At 42.2% G+C, this 19,941-nt stretch overlaps 1 protein-coding gene across 1 annotated transcript in view; it reads right to left on the reverse strand.

Annotated features, from left to right (window-relative positions):
• Positions 1-19,941, reverse strand: part of LOC311227597 (solute carrier family 35 member C2-like) — a gene marked incomplete at its 3' end in the record, with an annotated part of 64,082 nt that overhangs the window by 20,263 nt on the left and 23,878 nt on the right. The window contains exon 6 of the mRNA XM_084313317.1: positions 6,340-6,508. Coding sequence (XP_084169443.1) covers positions 6,340-6,508 — 169 coding nt within the window. The remainder of the gene's footprint in view (positions 1-6,339; positions 6,509-19,941) is intronic.

A 19,941-nucleotide genomic window follows, 5' to 3' on the forward strand; every position in this document is an offset into this window, starting at 1 on the left:
AGAATTGTATCGCTTCCATCAGGGGCGGACCTTCCTACAGGCGATATAGGCGGTCGCCTAGAGCGCCACCCAGAGGGGGGCACAAAAAAAAAATAAAAAAAAAAATCTCTGTGCAGTTTTGGCGCCCCCCTCTATATCGGCAACCATTATTTTTACATAAAAAAAATTCTAACATAAGGGAAAATGAGCCAAAAATCTAAAACGGTCGGTCGGTCTGAGTCTCAGCTTTAGGTGTTCACAGTCAGAACATGCTAGAGCGCTGTGCATTGATGGGTATCGGTCAAGTGTTTATAGAATTGAGCGTTGAGGAAAGAAAGACTAACGTTAGAGAACTATGAAGAGGTAAAAGCCATAAAAAAAAAAAAAATACAAAAAAAATTACAAAAAAAATATATATATATGTTTTTTTTTTTTTTTTGGTGCCCCCCTCTGGGTGGCGCTCTAGGCGACCGCCTATATCGCCTGTAGGAAGGTCCGCCCCTGATGGAAGCGATACAATTCTGTCGGTGGCCTGGCTTGAAAAATCGGTCGCCTGGCAGCGGCGCAGTGGTGAATCTCGCCTAGGGCGCCAAATGTGCTAGGTCCGCCCCTGGCTTCCATTGTTGTGAATGAGAGAGAAGCCACACGGCAGGAGATTTCCGAGCGACGATCGCGCAGCAACTTCTGTCGCCTGCAGCTAAGTATCGCCTCAATCCTATTTCTTTTTTTAGACAGACAGGCGACACAGCAAGGACAATGAGGAAATAACATGACTTCCACTGGTGTATCTTTTGTAATATAAAATAATGTATCAATACATTCATTGATCAATAACCTACGTATTATTACCATGTTACTTATGTTAATTATTAATGAACAGGAACAATTTAAATAAATAACGTTAGTTGGAGAAGGGATGTCGTCCCCGATGTCCCGGGACGCGTCTATGCCTTCTACACCGCTGTTCGGTCTCCGGGTTCCTCTGATTGGCCACTAAGCCCACGTGACCCTACGCTAGCACGCCCCCCGTATCGCCGCCAGTTCGCGCGACAAGCCCCTTGAATGACAGAGCTCCCATATTTGCGAATGCATAAACTATATCTTAAATTATGGCTATGTGTCGGGAGCTCCCGTAGCTCACCGCATATCTCGGCGCTATTTCTGCGTCGGGGAAAACCGTGCTCGTCACGGATCAGGGGGACACGAGTTCGATTCCCGGACCCGCCGTCATTTCTCAGAATGTCTTCCCCTGCTCTACATCCCATTTTCAACCTGTTTCTGTCGGTCATGCTTGACCAGAAAAGCGATAAACGATAAAAAAAAAAGTAAAAAAAAAAATAAAAAAAATTATGGCTATGTGTCTAATATGGCCGTAGCTTATCAATGACTTGTTTTGTTTACATCAGGGTGACCGCTGTTGCATTCGCAAATATGAGAGCCAGCAATACGCAGCTATGTTGTTTCTTTACACATATGTTGGATTATGTAATTGGTTTGTTATGACAAACCAATAAAGAAATCGCTACTTTACATCAGGGTGAACGCTGTTACGCTGCCACCACCCTTGCGAATGTCATTGAAGGGGCTTGTCGCGCGAACTGCCGGCGATAAGGGGGGCGTGCTAGCGTAGGGTCACGTGGGCTTAGTGGCCAATCAGAGGAACCCGGAAACCGAACAGCGTTGTAGAAGGCATAGACGCGTCCCGGTAACATTACATCCTCGCCGGTTTGGCTTTACAACATTTCTGATTTACCAGAAATGTGGACTCCATTACTTCATGATGATCTCCAATCGTTCGCTACACACCGATCAATATTGCCACCTCTCTCACAAACAGTTTGCACGAATATACTCGTTATTGGCAGTCAATGAGTTATTAATGCTGCTGTCATAGCAGTGGTCATTAGGGATGCCCCGATCACGTTTTTTGCCACCGATACCGATCACCGATCGTCTTGAGCCATATTGGCCGATACCGATCCGATATCGATCGTTTGATTAAAAAAAATATTTTTTTTAAGAAAATATATATATTATATAATCATACTTGTAGTTGTATTATCTGCGAGACATCGCCACCACGCGACAAGTCAAAATGCTCGCTATCTGCAAACAGCTCCACTGTCTGTGTGTACTCGAGTAGCCTCCAGCTACGGCCAGGATTCCCCGGAGCTGCAGCTGGACCCTATTGATCACATTCAACATGCCCTCAGCTCGAATACGCATCGAATCAGTGTTATAAGACATTATATCAGGAGCTATCTGTAGCTACTGCTAGCTGGCTAGATAACGTTAAGACAACGCCTCAGTGAACTATTTAGTTTAATGGGACGTTTAGTTTTGAACAGTGAGCTAACGTGAGCTAACGTGAGCTATCATGCACTACTAGACTTGCTGGAGCATTTGTTGATATCAGGAGCTATCAGTAGCTAGCCGGCTAGATACCGTTAGACAATGCCTCATGTACTAAAAGTGAATAGTTGACTGGGTCATTCTGTTTAAACAGTAACGATAGCTAGGTAGCTAACGTTAGCTCACGGAGGTCCCATGCATAGAGCGGAGCGGAGGTCTACTAGAGCGGAGCTTCCTCTGTGTTTACATGGGTGCGGGAGGGGCTGGCGAAGGAGGCGCGGCAGTTTGCAGCTCCGTGTGAGATCTCCGCTAAGAATTGGATCATGTTTTTCGATCGGTTTTGATGATCGGCGAAAATAAAGCTTTATCACTAGGGATGTCCGATATTGGCATTAAAATGTGATATCGGGAAATATCGGTATCGGTTTTCAAAAAAAAATAAAAATGTACATTTCTATAACCTTTATTTACCCAGGCAAGCAAGTAAGAACAAATTCTGATTTCATTTATTGTCAAAAGTATGCATAATGTGTTAATTCCACAACAAGAGATATGTAATGTTAATTACCTGAAATTATTCCATTTTTTGGGGGGGGGGAAACCCTGCATATATCGGTATCGGTTGATATCGGTTGATATCGGTATCGGAAATTAAGAGTTGGACAATATCGGTATATCGGTATCGGTAAAAAAAAGCCAATATCGAGCATCCCTAATTATCACCGATCACCGATCGCATATTTATACTGATTATCGGCCGATAACGATCGGTGGCCGATCGATCGGGGCACCCCTAGTGGTCATAGTAGGCTATCGTAGATCTCTGAGGACATCTTCTGGCCAATCGGTGGTAGTGAACGTATAGCTATTACCTGAACGGTCGTGTGTGTGGTGTGGGGTGCTAAGCGATTGTCGTTGAGCGACAGCTGATCGCATCGCCAGGCGACGTCGCTCGCCCCTGCGGAGTGCTTTGGACTTTAGGCTGCGTCTCATTGATCGGTTTGTTGGACGCCGTGTCCGTCTCTGCTAGACTTGTGTCCATTCCAATGGACAGTTCAGAGAGGGTGAACCTTTGGAACAGACGGACACGTTACCGCCCACAAAGCCGTCATTTCTGCAACGGCGCGCGGTTACATTCTACGTTCTGAATGAAAAATAAACAAATGGACAGTAATACCGACGTGTTTCGGTACCTCAAAAGTACCGAATTCGGTACCCATCCCTAGCCATCGTGCCATGGTGTTGGTGAAAACAATACTCTAACGTCACGGTGCCCAAATGCGTCCACCTTTTTATAGGATTCTATCACATTTGCATAACAATAGCGAATATTACGTACCTTGCGCCGTTTTCATTGGAGTTTTTTACAAAATAACGCTGTTTTATTTGTCCTATATATGCGGATATCATTTAAAAACTTTAATTGTACCATTTTGGTTCCCTTTAGACAACAAACATAATGCTAATGATGCACTTTAATTATGATAATTAGGTGGCCATTCACGGTCACTGTAGAGGTGACGTGAGGGCGCATTCATAGTTTAACGCTCCTGTGTTCAGATCGCATTTTCATCACCTTTTACTGACCTGCTGACCTGTGAAAAAAGATCTTGGAAAATGGAGTTATTTTGTTTGAACCTGTTTTCATCCGTTTAAATCAATGCTGCCATCTACTGTCAACTGGAAGGTAGTGTATAAAGCGTTGCTTTGTCTTACCATCTCATCTCAGGAGCAAACAACATCCCCATTTTATTTGTCTAACAAACAAAATATTAATCACAATCACTTGTCACATTAACATTTGAGAGTACATGTGTTTTCAACAAAAATATGACAAATTTAACACAACAGCCAGCACTTTTTTAACATTTTATAAACAATATATAAAAAATATAATAAACATAACTTAGAACAATATCAACTATTTACAGCACACCATACATATTTATACATTTTTTCATTCATACACTCCTCTTCTGCGGCTGTGGAGAGAGCCGCCACGCGGGGTACGGGAGGAGGTTGTGGGAGTCCTTGATGTTTCAGCCTGCTGCCGCTGTCGGTCTGCCCTGGCCAGAGCTCCTGCCTCTGCGCGGGCGGCGCGGTCCTCTGTCTCGTCGATGGCATCCGTCATCTCCTGGGCGGTGAGCAGGCGGGCCTTGGTGGTGTTCCTCCTGACCTTTCCAGATCTTCGGGTGAACTCTTGAGGCAGGCCAGGACCGTGATGTGTTCCCTGGTTCCCTGGGCCTGCCTGTAGGCGTGCTTCGTCCCACGGGGCACAACGACCTTCCTCCGGTTGGAGTCCATCTGAAACCCCGTCTTGTCACAGTTGTAAATATGACGGGTTTCTCCCTCAGCCCATGTTCCTCCAAGGTGGTGGTGAGGAGCTTGAAGTAGTCTTCTATGGCCCCCCTCTTGGTGCAGGCTGCCCTCCCACGGTCAATGGTGTCCGGGATCCGGATCGTGAGGCGATGGTGTTGCCTCTCCCTGAAATTAATCCACCACCCCTGGCCAAGGGATGTTTTTAGGTTCCCTGGGTGGCGGAGGTTATAGATGGCCAGGGCGTGGGCCAGGACCTGCGACCTCGTCAGCGGAAACCCATAACTGGCAGAGTACAAGCAGTACTCCACCAGGGAACTTTCATCTTCAGGGGTAAGATAGGTGCTCCGGCCGATGTTGCAGGCCAGAGACACCTTTCCGCTGAGTCGGTCGATCAGGCTGGACTTAGGGACCTCAAACAACGTGGCTGCCCGCCTCGCACTCCACCTGCCTGCTCTGACCTCTGCAATGGCCTGATCCATAGCCTCCGGGGCCCACAGACGCACCTTCCTCTCCCTCTTCCGCATTTGCCGGATATTAGGCATGCTCTGCAAACACACAAAAATATTTTAAACAAGAAAGTAAAATAATATGAACTTTATTATTATTGTACGACTGACGAGTTTATTTTATTTGATTTATTTAGCACATTATTTAAAAAAAACAGTGCTAGGAGGGAACTTATGTGAGTGATTTATGATGAAATTAAATTAGATTTGAATTGTTTTTTTGAATATGGATAAGGAGGTTGTTGACCTCAATGATGAATTTAGTTTATTGCTATGGTTTGTTGGATATGAGTGAAATTCTGATGAAAAGATGCAGAACAATGGAAAGTATCAAGAACATCTTGCCTATTGTTAATGAACTTGAATATGAATGAGCATGAAACCAAAATGATTATGCCGAAATATTACCAGACATGCAAACACACACACACAACCTTACCTTCACCCAGTTCAGCATGGCAGCCTCACACACACACCTCCATTCACCTGTAGAGAAACAAACAAGGACACACAAACCTACCGTGTCTGCTGTGCTGTCTCTGGACTTTGTCACTCTGTCTGTCTATGCTTCAGATGTTTTTTTATACAGAGATTGAGAGAGAGAGAGAGAGAGAGAGCGAGAGAGAGAGAGAGAACCAGTTCATTATTTTCCCCGCGACAATTATTATTCTCCCTTCGATTATTTTCGCGCGAACTCAGTTCATCACTTCAGACAAACTTAGATCTCTTATTAAGATTACAAATGTACAACACATTTCGTCTGACAAAACACTGGCTATATATGCTAGCAACATAAACAAACGATCTGACTTCATCTTGGGGCGAGTGGGAGTTCATGTTTAAGGAACAGGATGCTACTTTTACTTGGAAAACAGCGTCGCCCCGAACACATTCGAACAATTATAACGTTGCAGTGGTACAAACGTTCACATCTAGTAGTCTTTAGATGACTAAATATAGATGAATACTCATGAAATTTGATATATATACTCTAAAATAAGTATGATTTCATATCACCTACCTTTCGACGTCAAAATCTGGTGGGGCTGTGAGGAAAGATCCAGAATGCCGCGCAAGATGGGGCGTGACCGAAGTTGGGTTTGGGCGTTCCCAGATAAAGAGGGTGACCGGGATTGGTTTACGTTCCGTTACTTAAACATCTGTGCTTTCCGGCACCACTGACCCAGTTCTGCCTTCTGCATGAGGAGCTGAGTCAGGGTCCAGCGGATCCCTCCGATGAAGGAGGCGGTCAGCACCATGAGGAAGCCCTTCAGGTTGAACTGGGTCGACTTGTAGGTGACCATGAACAGGCCGCTGGCGATCAGCGCCACCACCGCGATCAGGAAGGGGTTCTGGTCCGGGAGAGGAAGAGGAGGGAGGGGGGGGGGAATTATTAGAGTTATTAAGATGAGACATATTCCTGAGAGACCCCATAATGTGCCTCTTACATACATACTGTGTAAAAGGGCCGTGTTTATTCTGCTTTCACTGACGTACAGAGTCGTCTTCAGCAAAGACAGCGAATGCGTTGAAAACAGAAAAGGGCTGGTTGGATTTCCTCTCAACACTTTGAGTGCCAGCCACGGCATAATTCGTTAGTTCATGCCAACCGTTGAGTGCCAGCCGACGAGATATGCCGTTTTTAAAATCGTTATTTTTTTTTTATTATCGATTTCCATTCATTTTTCATCAATCTAGCCTCACGTTACCAGTGGGGATCTGTCTGAACGCCCCCTATCGTCTCCCGGATGGTAATGCACGCATTGGAATGGACTCAATGAAAATGGATGAGAAAAGAAAAATCCGGAATCCACATTTTACTTCTCAGGCAAGTAACCCGAGCCGATCGGACTCATTGTGGACAGTCAGAACAGCGTGGAATATATATTTCCAGTACCCAGCGTTGGATCAATAAACGCGATCGATATTTGGAATGGCGATCAGGAATTGGAATAATCTTTTTGGAGAACATCTGATCTGAGTTAAGGAATCTATTTTACCAGTATTGGGATAATCAGAGCTATTTTCACCTATATATCAGCGTGTGCCATATGTGTGTATGTGTGTGTGTGTGTGTGTGTGTGCGATCAGGAAATAAGAGAATTGATTTTTCAGCCCGCTTCTATAGCGTGCATAAGTACACATATACTATCGATAATCTAGCGTTTATTAAATAGGCCGAAAAATGTGTTTTGTGTATTCCAGTGTATTCCAGTAAAGGGCGTTTATCATAGAATCTTCTGAAATCTTCTGGAAGTTTCAAGAAACGAGCGTTTTTCAAAATGGTATAAAACGCAAATGAACAGATTAAAAAACAATCCATTTCGACAATGTTGACTGCAAACAAGTCATTGATAAGCGACGGCCATATTAGACACTAGGGCTGTCTTAAATACTTCGAAGCTTCGAAGCTTCGTTCGATGGCACAAGCTTCGAACATAAAAAAAAAATCAAAGTTAAAAAAATAAACAATATTTTTTTTTTATTTAAATCTTTTTATTTTAATTTTTTTACTTCGATTTTTGTGTGTGTGTGTGTGGGGGGGGGGGGGAATTGGGTGGGGGCGGGGGACTAATACACTGGAGGAAAGTAACCCAGCTCAGCACTGCCCAAATTATATCATCACTATTGCCTGTTTGAAGGATATCATCCTCAAACACATATACACCTACATGCCTTGTAGAATTCCACACATAAGAAAGAAAGATACTGGGATGAATAAACAAAATAGGAAATAAAATGTAGAAATGCATGCAATACATAAATAAATATGAATCTCCATAATGAAATAGAACATTTAGATAAGGTGCTACTGAGATGTTTTGGTAAGTTCTTTGTTTTTTTGTGGAAGTAGCCCTTCTTAAAAATGCATGAACATTCACTGATAATTGGTCTGTAGTGGAGTCTACAAGGTCTACATTGCCGGACCATGTAGAATCCGGACCTTGTAGACTGACATAATTCTGTGCATAGTTTAGTCTACACAGGCCATATTTCAAATAATCAAAATCTTACTTCATTCATCTTAAACATTCTTGATTTGGGGGATTGGTAGTTCCCATGAAATCTGAAGTTGTTCAAACGACAACAGCGATCCACCTTGAATTAAATCACACAGCCGAGTGAAACCTTGTTGGCTGCGTCACAGTCACGAAAGGGGCTACTTAATTCATTAATCCAATCCACTTTATTTATAGAGCACATTTAAAAACAACAAAGTTTACCAAAGTGCTGTATAAGTCCCACAACATAAGAGTATTTTTTGAAGCTTCGAATTAAAACCGAAGCTGGGCCCCGAAGCTTCGATTGCCAAAAAAAGCTTTGAAGGTCAGCCCTATTAGACACATAGCCATAATTTAAGATATAGTTTATGCGTTCGCAAATATGAGAGCTCTATCATTGAAGTGGGTGGCGGCATTCAACGGGGGTAAATAGGAAACGGAGGCCGGCACTGAAAGTGTTAAGCCTTGGTAAATCTAAGACAACAGTTTGTTGGGAATTCACTTTTTTTTTTTACTTTGTGGCAAATGCTCCGTGTAGAACATGACCAATTCCACCACCCAAACAAAAGGCATCAAATGTCTGTCATTTATCAAGGCTGATTCAATAGCTTTTCTGGCCAGGAAAGAGGACACGGAAGGGCTGTTGGATGAGAGAGACGGGGGTCACCAGCGGGCCCACCGCGACACCAGCCCTCTCCTCTCCTGACTGGCAGCAGCAGCAGCAGCAGACAACAGATGTCCAGCGAAGGAAGCAGCCGCACCAGCAGCCACTAGAGGATAACTATCATGCTGCCTGGCCTCTCCACCTCCACCAGCAGCCACTAGAGGATAACTATCATGCTGCCTGGCCTCTCCACCTCCACCAGCAGCCACTAGAGCAGGGGTGGCCAACCCGCGGCTCGCGAGCCGCATGCGGCTCTTTGCCCGTCAATGTGCGGCTCTTCCATCCATAAAAAAAAATAAAAAAAATAAAAAAAAAAATATTTTTTTTAATTTTTTTTTTACTTTTTTTTTTTACTTTTTTTTTTTTTTTACTTTTTTTTTTGTATGTCACTCATTCCATAAGGACGTAGAATAAACATTTACAATTTTTTTTTTAATGGTCCATTTGCATGTTCTTGGTATCTGAATCTAGGGACATATATGGATCAGTGTCAGAAATAGTGTGTCTGTTACTAGGCTTGAGTAAATTGTAATGAACCAAAGGAGAATATCAATTCTATTTAAAAAAAAAATTATCTTTGACTGTAAATAACACCATGCTAAAATTGACCAGACCTGAAAAATCTAAGCAAATGAATAAAGGGAAGATGATTAAACAGAAGGTTTTGTAGATACAGTACTGAATTCTGCCATCTTTTTTATAATGTAAATTTCTCCACCATTTTTCATCATATTGCAACACCGTTTTTTGCAAGACGTTCACAGAAAGGTAGAGAAACGAACTGCGTTCTGTTTTATGGCAATAACGTTCAGGTTTGTGGGAGATAATCCCCAAAAATACGAGAAATTAAAAAGTAAATCCAGAAGTCAGATGATTGACAGGGGCTGGTGTGAGCTGGGTAGGGTAGTTTTTCGAAATTTGAAAGCCCTGAGTCTCTTCCTTCAAAAGACTACACTCACTTTTGGCTGTGCCACTTCCTCCTGTCAATATGCGCCGGTTTCCGACTCAATGCCCTAAGATTTCTATAATCTTATATTTCACTAATAACAGTTAAAATAATTGGTAAACAAACATAATGCTAAAAATATACACTTTTACTGTATATCTCGGGCTTAAGAGGTTAACCCTGTGAGGCCCAAATTAAAAAGAAATTAGCAACTTCAGAGGCCAGAGGGTGGGACATATAAACACATTTACTATCAAATAGCATTGTGAGGCTGAACAACAGGACCAATTGACTATACATGTGCTTAAAGGGGAACTATCTTATAAATGGCTTTTTTCAGTGTTTACCATTGTTTCTTAGCTATGTGGACTTATATTAATAGGATATATGTCTCTAATTCTCATATTGGCGAATTCTTCCAATTCTCCTCTCACAATATTCACCCTCACTGAACTGAGTCATCTGAAAATGTGCATATCTGTGATGTCAGAGATTTCTCAGCTGCATAATAATGTGGCAGTTGATGTGGCAGTTGGCACCAGGCCACACAGTGGTTGGAGCCCAGCCTCAAAACGGCTTAAGATCTTGAGGTAGAAAAATGCGGTTTTTAGTACTTGATTAGAAATACAAAACAATGCATTTTTTTTGAAAAAAACCTAGGTGTTCCATAGACTCACAGGAATTGTGTAAAAGTGCCCAAATAGTGAAAGAAATAGTAAAATAGTTCCCCTTTAAAAATTTTTAAATAAACATTGTTTTTTTAAATGGCTAAAAGTGATTTTGTAATTTTGCAACCGTGGGTCTCACAGGGTACTTTTAACCCTGTGAGGCCCAAATAAAAAAGACATTAGCAACTTCAGAGGCCAGAGGGTGAGACCTATAAACACATGAAGGGTGCCGTGACTGAAAAAAAAGGTTGAGAAACGCTGGTATATGGTGTGGCTCTTTGTGGTACCACAGTCATTTTTTTGTGGCTCTTAGTCTCTGACTGGTTGGCCACCCCTGCACTAGAGGATAACTATCATGCTGCCTGGCCTCTCCACCTCCACCAGCAGCCACTAGAGGATAACTATCATGCTGCCTGGCCTCTCCACCTCCACCAGCAGGACTAGAGGATAACTATCATGCTGCCTGACCTCTCCACCTCCACCAGCAGCCACTAGAGGATAACTATCATGCTGCCTGGCCTCTCCACCTCCACCAGCAGCCACTAGAGGATAACTATCATGCTGCCTGGCCTCTCCACCTCCACCAGCAGCCACTAGAGGATAACTATCATGCTGCCTGGCCTCTCCACCTCCACCAGCAGCCACTAGAGCAGGGGTTCCCAAACTTTTCAGGCCAGGACCCAGAAAATAAGGCGTCAGAGAGCCGCGGCCCAATGCACATCGTCAGGCTTTTTTTTCTTTCTTTTTTTTGCCAGGCGACCAATTTTTTTAAGACAAATATCACTTCAATCCTATTAAGTTAGTTCAAGTTAGTTATTCATTATTATGTGCTATTTATGAGAGGGCTAACTTGTTGCAAAATAATAATGATAATAATAATAGCCTCATTAAAATACTATTGTTGCTTCGGTTGTTTTCAGCGTTTTATGTGCATAATCTGTTATTTAGTTTGAAATGTTCGTTGAAATAAGTAGATTTTTTGTTTTTGTTTATTTATTAAGTTAATATAAAACCATATAGTCACATTTTAGAATACAATAGAATATAATTTTTTAATACAACTAGAAACACTGTCCTGGCCTGCTTCTAAGTTCAGTGGTCTGACAAAAGAAAAAAATTAAAAAAAAAAAATTAAAAAAGATTTTTTTTTTTTGAAATCATCTCGCGGCCCACCCATGGCTGCTCGCGGCCCACCTTTGGGTCGCGACCCCGACTTTGGGAACCACTGCACTAGAGGATAACTATCATGCTGCCTGGCCTCTCCACCTCCACCAGCAGCCACTAGAGGATAACTATCATGCTGCCTGGCCTCTCCACCTCCACCAGCAGCCACTAGAGGATAACTATCATGCTGCCTGGCCTCTCCACCTCCACCAGCAGCCACTAGAGGATAACTATCATGCTGCCTGGCCTCTCCACCTCCACCAGCAGGACTAGAGGATAACTATCATGCTGCCTGGCCTCTCCACCTCCACCAGCAGCCACTAGAGGATAACTATCATGCTGCCTGGCCTCTCCACCTCCACCAGCAGCCACTAGAGGATAACTATCATGCTGCCTGGCCTCTCCACCTCCACCAGCAGCCACTAGAGGATAACTATCATGCTGCCTGGCCTCTCCACCTCCACCAGCAGCCACTAGAGGATAACTATCATGCTGCCTGGCCTCTCCACCTCCACCAGCAGCCACTAGAGGATAACTATCATGCTGCCTGGCCTCTCCACCTCCACCAGCAGCCACTAGAGCAGGGGTGGCCAACCAGTCAGAGACTAAGAGCCACAAAAAAATGACTGTGGTACCACAAAGAGCCACACCATATACCAGCGTTTCTCAACCTTTTTTTTCAGTCACGGCACCCTTCATGTGTTTATAGGTCTCACCCTCTGGCCTCTGAAGTTGCTAATGTCTTTTTTATTTGGGCCTCACAGGGTTAAAAGTACCCTGTGAGACCCACGGTTGCAAAATTACAAAATCACTTTTAGCCATTTAAAAAAATAATGTTTATTTAAAAAATGTTAAAGGGGAACTATTTTACTATTTCTTTCACTATTTGGGCACTTTTACACAATTCCTGTGAGTCTATGGAACACCTAGGTTTTTTTCAAAAAAAATGCATTGTTTTGTATTTCTAATCAAGTACTAAAAACCGCATTTTTCTACCTCAAGATCTTAAGCCGTTTTGAGGCTGGGCTCCAACCACTGTGTGGCCTGGTGCCAACTGCCACATCAACTGCCACATTATTATGCAGCTGAGAAATCTCTGACATCACAGATATGCACATTTTCAGATGACTCAGTTCAGTGAGGGTGAATATTGTGAGAGGAGAATTGGAAGAATTCGCCAATATGAGAATTAGAGACATATATCCTATTAATATAAGTCCACATAGCTAAGAAACAATGGTAAACACTGAAAAAAGCCATTTATAAGATAGTTCCCCTTTAAGCACATGTATAGTCAATTGGTCCTGTTGTTCAGCCTCACAATGCTATTTGATAGTAAATGTGTTTATATGTCCCACCCTCTGGCCTCTGAAGTTGCTAATTTCTTTTTAATTTGGGCCTCACAGGGTTAACCTCTTAAGCCCGAGATATACAGTAAAAGTGTATATTTTCAGCATTATGTTTGTTTACCAATTATTTTAACTGTTATTAGTGAAATATAAGATTATAGAAATCTCAGGGCATTGAGTCGGAAACCGGCGCATATTGACAGGAGGAAGTGGCACAGCCAAAAGTGAGTGTAGTTTAATTTCTCTTATTTTTTGGGATTATCTCCCACAAACCTGAACGTTATTGCCATAAAACAGAACGCAGTTAGTTTCTCTACCTTTCTGTGAACGTCTTGCAAAAAACGGTGTTGCAATATGATGAAGAATGGTGGAGAAATTTACATTATAAAAAAGATGGCAGAATTCAGTACTGTATCTACAAAACCTTCTGTTTAATCATCTTCCCTTTATTCATTTGCTTAGATTTTTCAGGTCTGGTCAATTTTAGCATGGTGTTATTTACAGTCAAAGATAATTTTTTTTTAAATAGAATTGATATTCTCCTTTGGTTCATTACAATTTACTCAAGCCTAGTAACAGACACACTATTTCTGACACTGATCCATATAACGGAACGTAGGCCAAGTGCGTCCACATTTTTATAGGATTCTATCACATTTTCATAACAATAGCACCCTGCGCCGTTTTCATTGAGGTTTCTTACAAATTAACGATGCTTTATCTTGTCCTTTATATGCCGATTATCATTAGAATCTTAAATTGTACCATATGTCCCCCTTTAGACAACATATGTAATGCTACCAGCGCACTTTTGTTAAGATAATTAGTTGGCCATTCGCGGTCGCTATACCGAGGTTGCAGTAATAGTTTAACGCTGTTCAGATCATGTCGGAGAATATAGACCCATCCCAGTGACCTGCGACCTGTGCTAACGCTCTTGGGAAATGCAGTGTTGTAGTTCTCAACATTTTCAGCCTTTAATTTTAAACCAATGCTGCCATCTACTGACAACAAAAAAGTGTTGTCTAATCGTCACCTTGAGAGCTACTTCCGTATACAGCGCCACCCCAAACCCATTCTAGAGATTCCCACTTTTTGCTGGGAGTGGGGCGTGGCCGTATTTGGTCCCAGACAATAAGAGTGGCTGCAATTGGTCACCGTGACGTTATGTCCCTAGATTCAGATACCAAGAACATGCAAATGGACCATTTAAAAAAAAATTGTAAATGTTTATTCTACGTCCTTATGGAATGAGTGACATAAAAAAAAAAAAGTAAAAAAAAAAAAAAAAGTAAAAAAAAAATAATTTTTTTTTTTTATTTTATTTTTTTTATGGATGGAAGAGCCGCACATTGACGGGCAAAGAGCCGCATGCGGCTCGCGAGCCGCGGGTTGGCCACCCCTGCACTAGAGGATAACTATCATGCTGCCTGGCCTCTCCAACTCCACCAGCAGCCACTAGAGGATAACTATCATGCTGCCTGGCCTCTCCACCTCCACCAGCAGCCACTAGAGGATAACTATCATGCTGCCTGGCCTCTCCACCTCCAGCAGCAGCCACTAGAGGATAACTATCATGCTGCCTGGCCTCTCCACCTCCAGCAGCAGCCACTAGAGGCAGCCCCACAACAGCCCAAGTCTGGCTACACCTCCTCTAGTCAACATAACAGCCCAAGCCTGGCTACACCTCCTCGCCTAGAGCTGTTTCCCTGAAGCCTGTTTATTGGCTTCGAACTGCATCAGGGTTTTTCGAACGGACGTTCGAACCTTTGTTTTTAATAATAATTAGAAATAAATTAAAAAAAAAAAAAATTTAAATGTTTTTTTTTTAAATAAATATCCTCAAACTAAATCCTCAATTTGAATAAAGTGATTAATCTGATTAATTTTTTTTTTTAATTTTTATTAAATCAACTCTCTTTAACACATTCAGAGCCGGCCGGATATGACCAAATTAGGGCTTGTAAGCCAGCGCTTTAATCAATGGGAGGACGGGGATATTTGCGAACGCTTAAACTATATCTTAAATTATAGCTATGGGTCTAATACACCCGTCGCTTATCAATGACTTGCTTGCAGTCAACATGTACGAAACGGATTGTTTTTTCATCGGTACATTGCCGTTTTATACCGTTTTGAATACGAGTATAGTTTGAGATTTCTAGTAATTCCAGAGAAAGACACGATAATAGCCCTTTAGTGGAATACACAAAACACGTAATTTTTCGGCTGATTTATGAATCGTTTTCAAATAAACGCTCGATTATCGATAGTATATGTGTCCTTATGCACGCTAGAGAAGCGGGCTGAAAAATCGTTTATCCGTGCCTTGCTCCGCGCCAACGGCACGCACACACACACACACACACACACACACACACACACACACACGTTGTGACCACTGTGAAAAAAACATCTAATTAACCCAATACTGGTAACATAGATTCCTTACCTCACATCTGATGTTCTGCAAAAAGATTAATCCAATCCCTGATCGCCATTCCAAATATGGATCATGTTTATTGATCCAACGTTATAGTCCAAAACACATAGCCGCTGCTCCGAGCCTCGCCAGTGAATGTGGTAACACGATACTGCTTGCCCGAGAAGGGAAACCCCCGGACCAATCCAATCCAATGATGTGCAATACCATCCGGGAGACGATAGGCGGCGGTATTTGCCCTTTTGCGAACTCAGACCCATTCCCAACGATAACATCGGGTTGGATGGATGAAAATGAATAGATATCGCTAATAAAAGAAATAGCGATTAAAACCTGACTATACTCGTGATTATTATTATTTTTATTATTATTATTATTAATTATTATTTAAAAAAATATATATATATATTTTTTTTTTATTAACAATAAAAAATTTGAATGTTGATTTAGAATTCGAATGCCAACGTAAAGAACGAAGGTCCGAACGTTTGAACGTTTGGGCTCAGCCCTATCACCCACATGGATAGAGTTGTACTGGGACTATTTTATCTCATCTTAAAGCTGCTGATGTTTCTGGGGAGTCTGTAGAAAACCTTTGTTGCAGACCATGCTCCATTGCTGCCTGCCAGGTAAACTCACTCTTGCTCATTTCCCCTGCAGCTTTAAACCACTTGACTCTGTCCATCACTCTGCCCTCAGATTAATGACTGGCGACACCATTGTCTCCTGTATAATAAGGTTGGTTGGTCTTCTCTTGCAGAGAGGCGCCAATAATCATTGGTATTTGTTTATTTACAAAGCCCTTGTTGATAAGCTACCGCCTTACATCACAATGTCGCTGGCTTGAACTTTGAACTGTATCCGACTCACTCCTGGCCTGTGCGTAAGGTTCCTCCAGCTTGTTCTGATCTCGGAGGATATAGGGTTGCCACCCGTCCCGTAAAATACGGAATCGTCCCGTAATTGGAAACTAAAAGATGCGTTCCGTATTGAACTGATACGGGACGCACGAAATTGTCCCGTATTTTAAGGTCGGGAATGTGAGAGCTCCGCTGTCCGCAAGTCAGTCAGTGTTGCCAGTATTGTGAGAGAAATGAGCCAGTCGACCTACAAAAACAAGCCAAAAACAAGCAAAATTGTGTTCAAAAGTTGCGGAAAATAAACAGACTTGGCAACTCTGGTATGATGGGCGTGCGCTCAGCAGCTCACGACCAATGAGAATTCGCGCTTTCACGTTGCTAAAATACGTTCCGTGCGGTTGTGCCAATCCTCAAGTTACTTCTGCTCAGCTCAGTCACTGCATCACCGGGCTGTTTGAAAATGTCTACAGCAGACACTACTCCACCGCATCCTAAAAAGACAAAACGCCTCCAGAAGTACAGACCTGAGTGGGAAGAGGCAAACCCCTGGCTTGATAGCGTCAGTGGAGATGTTTATAAAGTAGGTGTGTGTTTTCTGTGGCGCATGGTGGACTGACTGACGTCAGACAGCATGCCTCAGGAGAACATTCCCGAAATATAAGAACTCAAAGGACCCAAGCACAGGTGTCACATTTCTTCATGACTGAAACATCTCCTGAGATTGATTCCGTATGGGATATTACATCTTATTTATCTGGTTGTGTTTTTAACTAGATGTCAGTATTTCTATGTACCTGCCCTGGCAGCCAGGAGCCTACATATTGGCTGCTGATGTGGGCATATAAGTCTAGGCTATTTCAGTTGACTAATATGGTTGATTGTTCATTAATGTTGAGTTTTTAAAGTCTAATAAATAAACATGTATTTATATTAATCAATATAATTAAATAGTGTGCCCATTTAAACTCTTATGTTGTTATGCTCATCTGGAAAACGGAATTCTTCATAATGGATTAACAGTTAATAAATACATAAATAATATAATTCATAAATACATAAATGCAAAAATACTTAAATAAATACTTATAAAAAAATAGTGTTCAGACAACAATATAAAAGTCATACTGTTCAATTTCATTTCATTTCAATTCTATCATCCCACTCCTCCCCTCTAGGTTACTGTAGCCACACAGTGCTATACTGTTGACTGTTTGTTTTCTATGCATTTCAGGAGTTTGGGGGGCTGGCTCCCCAAAATAATTAAATAACATAACCCTAACCCTAAAACCGAAATAAAGTAAAAAAAAAAAAAAAAAAAAATAGTTACAAAATCCGCCCATTTTCGCCCCAAAATATTTTCTCTCTTTTTTCGGTACTTTAGTCTCAAGAAATTTTATTTACCTACCTCAGTCGTAAAAAAAAAAAATCCAAACTTCAAATAACTACAATTTCAACCGTTTTCGGCTTGCCATTGCTCCGACTGCTTTGTTGTTGAATCAAGTCAAATCCTAGGTAAGCATATATTGTATTGTGCGTGTGAACGTTGACATGAAAAGAAAAAAAGATTACAATTTTTTTTTTTTTTTTTTTTTTTTTTTTATCTCACTTGAATCGATACTCGGTAGTACCGACGTGTTTCGGTTCGGTACCTCAAAAGTACCGAATTCGGTACCCATCCCTACTAACCACTGCATCAGTCTGGAACTGTTTTAGCCGATTCTTTGTTTTTCATCTTGTATTTTTAGAGATGATTTCCCCTGTTTTTAGCGTCCCTCATGATGTCACAGCAGCGTCACACTGTGGACTCCTCACACCACCCTCATGATGTCATCACAGCAGCGTCACACTGTGGACTCAAATGTCCTAACCTAGTTGTACAGTAAATGACCAAGTAAGGCTTTGTCAATATTCCAATGTACAGTGTAAAATGTGTGTGTGTCCCCTTCCCAACCCCCCCCCCCCCCCCCCCCCCCCCACCTCCAATGTACAGCCCTCACCCAACCCACCCAACCAACCTCCTCCAATGTACAGTTTCTATGCCAAATGTATATACACTCCTTTTCTGGACACTTTTGTATCACAAACAGTACTGTATTTGCAAATCTGATATGTCATAAATGTATAGATGTAGCAGTACTGTCTATCTGTATGTTATGTATGTCATATATGTTATGATGAATTGAAAATGGGGGACCCTGATGTAAACAAGACGAAAGTCTTTCTCTGGTCTGCATCCCCTTAACAATTGTATGTATTGAGCTGTACTGTACTGTACCCATTCTGCAATCTGTTAATAAACTTTTCAATCAATCAATCAAAACTCCTCACACCACCCTCATGATGTCACAGAGCAGCGTCACACTGTGGACTCCTCACACCATGATGTCACACAGCAGCGTCACACTGTGGACTCCTCACACCACCCTCATGATGTCACACAGAGCAGCGTCACACTGTGGACTCCTCACACCACCCTCAAGATGTCACACAGAGCAGCGTCACACTGTGGACTCCTCACACCACCCTCAAGATGTCACAGAGCAGCAGCGTCACACTGTGGACTCCTCACACCACCCACATGATGTCACAGAGCAGCGTCACACTGTGGACTCCTCACACCACCCTCATGATGTCACAGCAGCAGCGTCACACTGTGGACTCCTCACACCACCCACATGATGTCACAGAGCAGCGTCACACTGTGGACTCCTCACACCACCCTCATGATGTCACAGCAGCAGCGTCACACTGTGGACTCCTCACACCATGATGTCACACAGCAGTGTCACACTGTGGACTCCTCACACCACCCTCATGATGTCACACAGCAGCGTCACACTGTGGACTCCTCACACCACCCTCATGATGTCACAGAGCAGCGTCACACTGTGGACTCCTCACACCACCCTCATGATGTCACAGAGCAGCGTCACACTGTGGACTCCTCACACCACCCTCATGATGTCACAGAGCAGCGTCACACTGTGGACTCCTCACACCACCCTCATGATGTCACAGCAGGGCTGAGCCCAAACGTTCTTCTGACCTTCGTTCGTTACGTTGGCATTCGAATTCTAAATAAACATTCGAATTTTTTTTTTTTTTATTAAAAAGAAATAATAATTGGAATAAAACATTGTATGTGTCTATTCATTCTGTTTAAACCAATGGGGTTTTTCTTCACAGTTGCAGATAAAGATTAGGCTATACACTAATATTATAGTATTAAAACTGATGAGTTATATTCGTTAAAGAAAGTTGATTTAATAAAATAAAAAAAAGACTCATTTAATCAGATTAATGACTTTATTCAAATTGAGGATTTAGTTTGAGGAAATTAATAAAAAGAAAAAATGTTTTTGAATTTTCTTTTTTTAATTTTTCTTTTTTTAATTATTATTATTATTCGGGGGAAACAGCCCTACTCCTCACATGACCCACATGATGTCACAGTAGCTTGATGAAGGTCCACCACCACAGACCTAAGCTTTAAATCACAATCAACAAGTTGACAAACTTAATTCTTCCACCTTAGAAACATAGCTAAAGTACGGCCATTTATAAATCAAAAGGACGCTGAAAACCAGATCCATGCCTTTATCTCAAGCCAACTCGACTACTGTAATGCACTCCTTACCGGCCTCCCGAAAAAATACGATGATAACTATTTTATTGCAATGCACTATTGC

The sequence above is a fragment of the Notolepis coatsorum genome (assembly GCF_963971535.1).
Source record: "Notolepis coatsorum genome assembly, chromosome: 4".
NCBI classification, from domain to species: Eukaryota; Metazoa; Chordata; class Actinopteri; order Aulopiformes; family Paralepididae; genus Notolepis; species Notolepis coatsorum.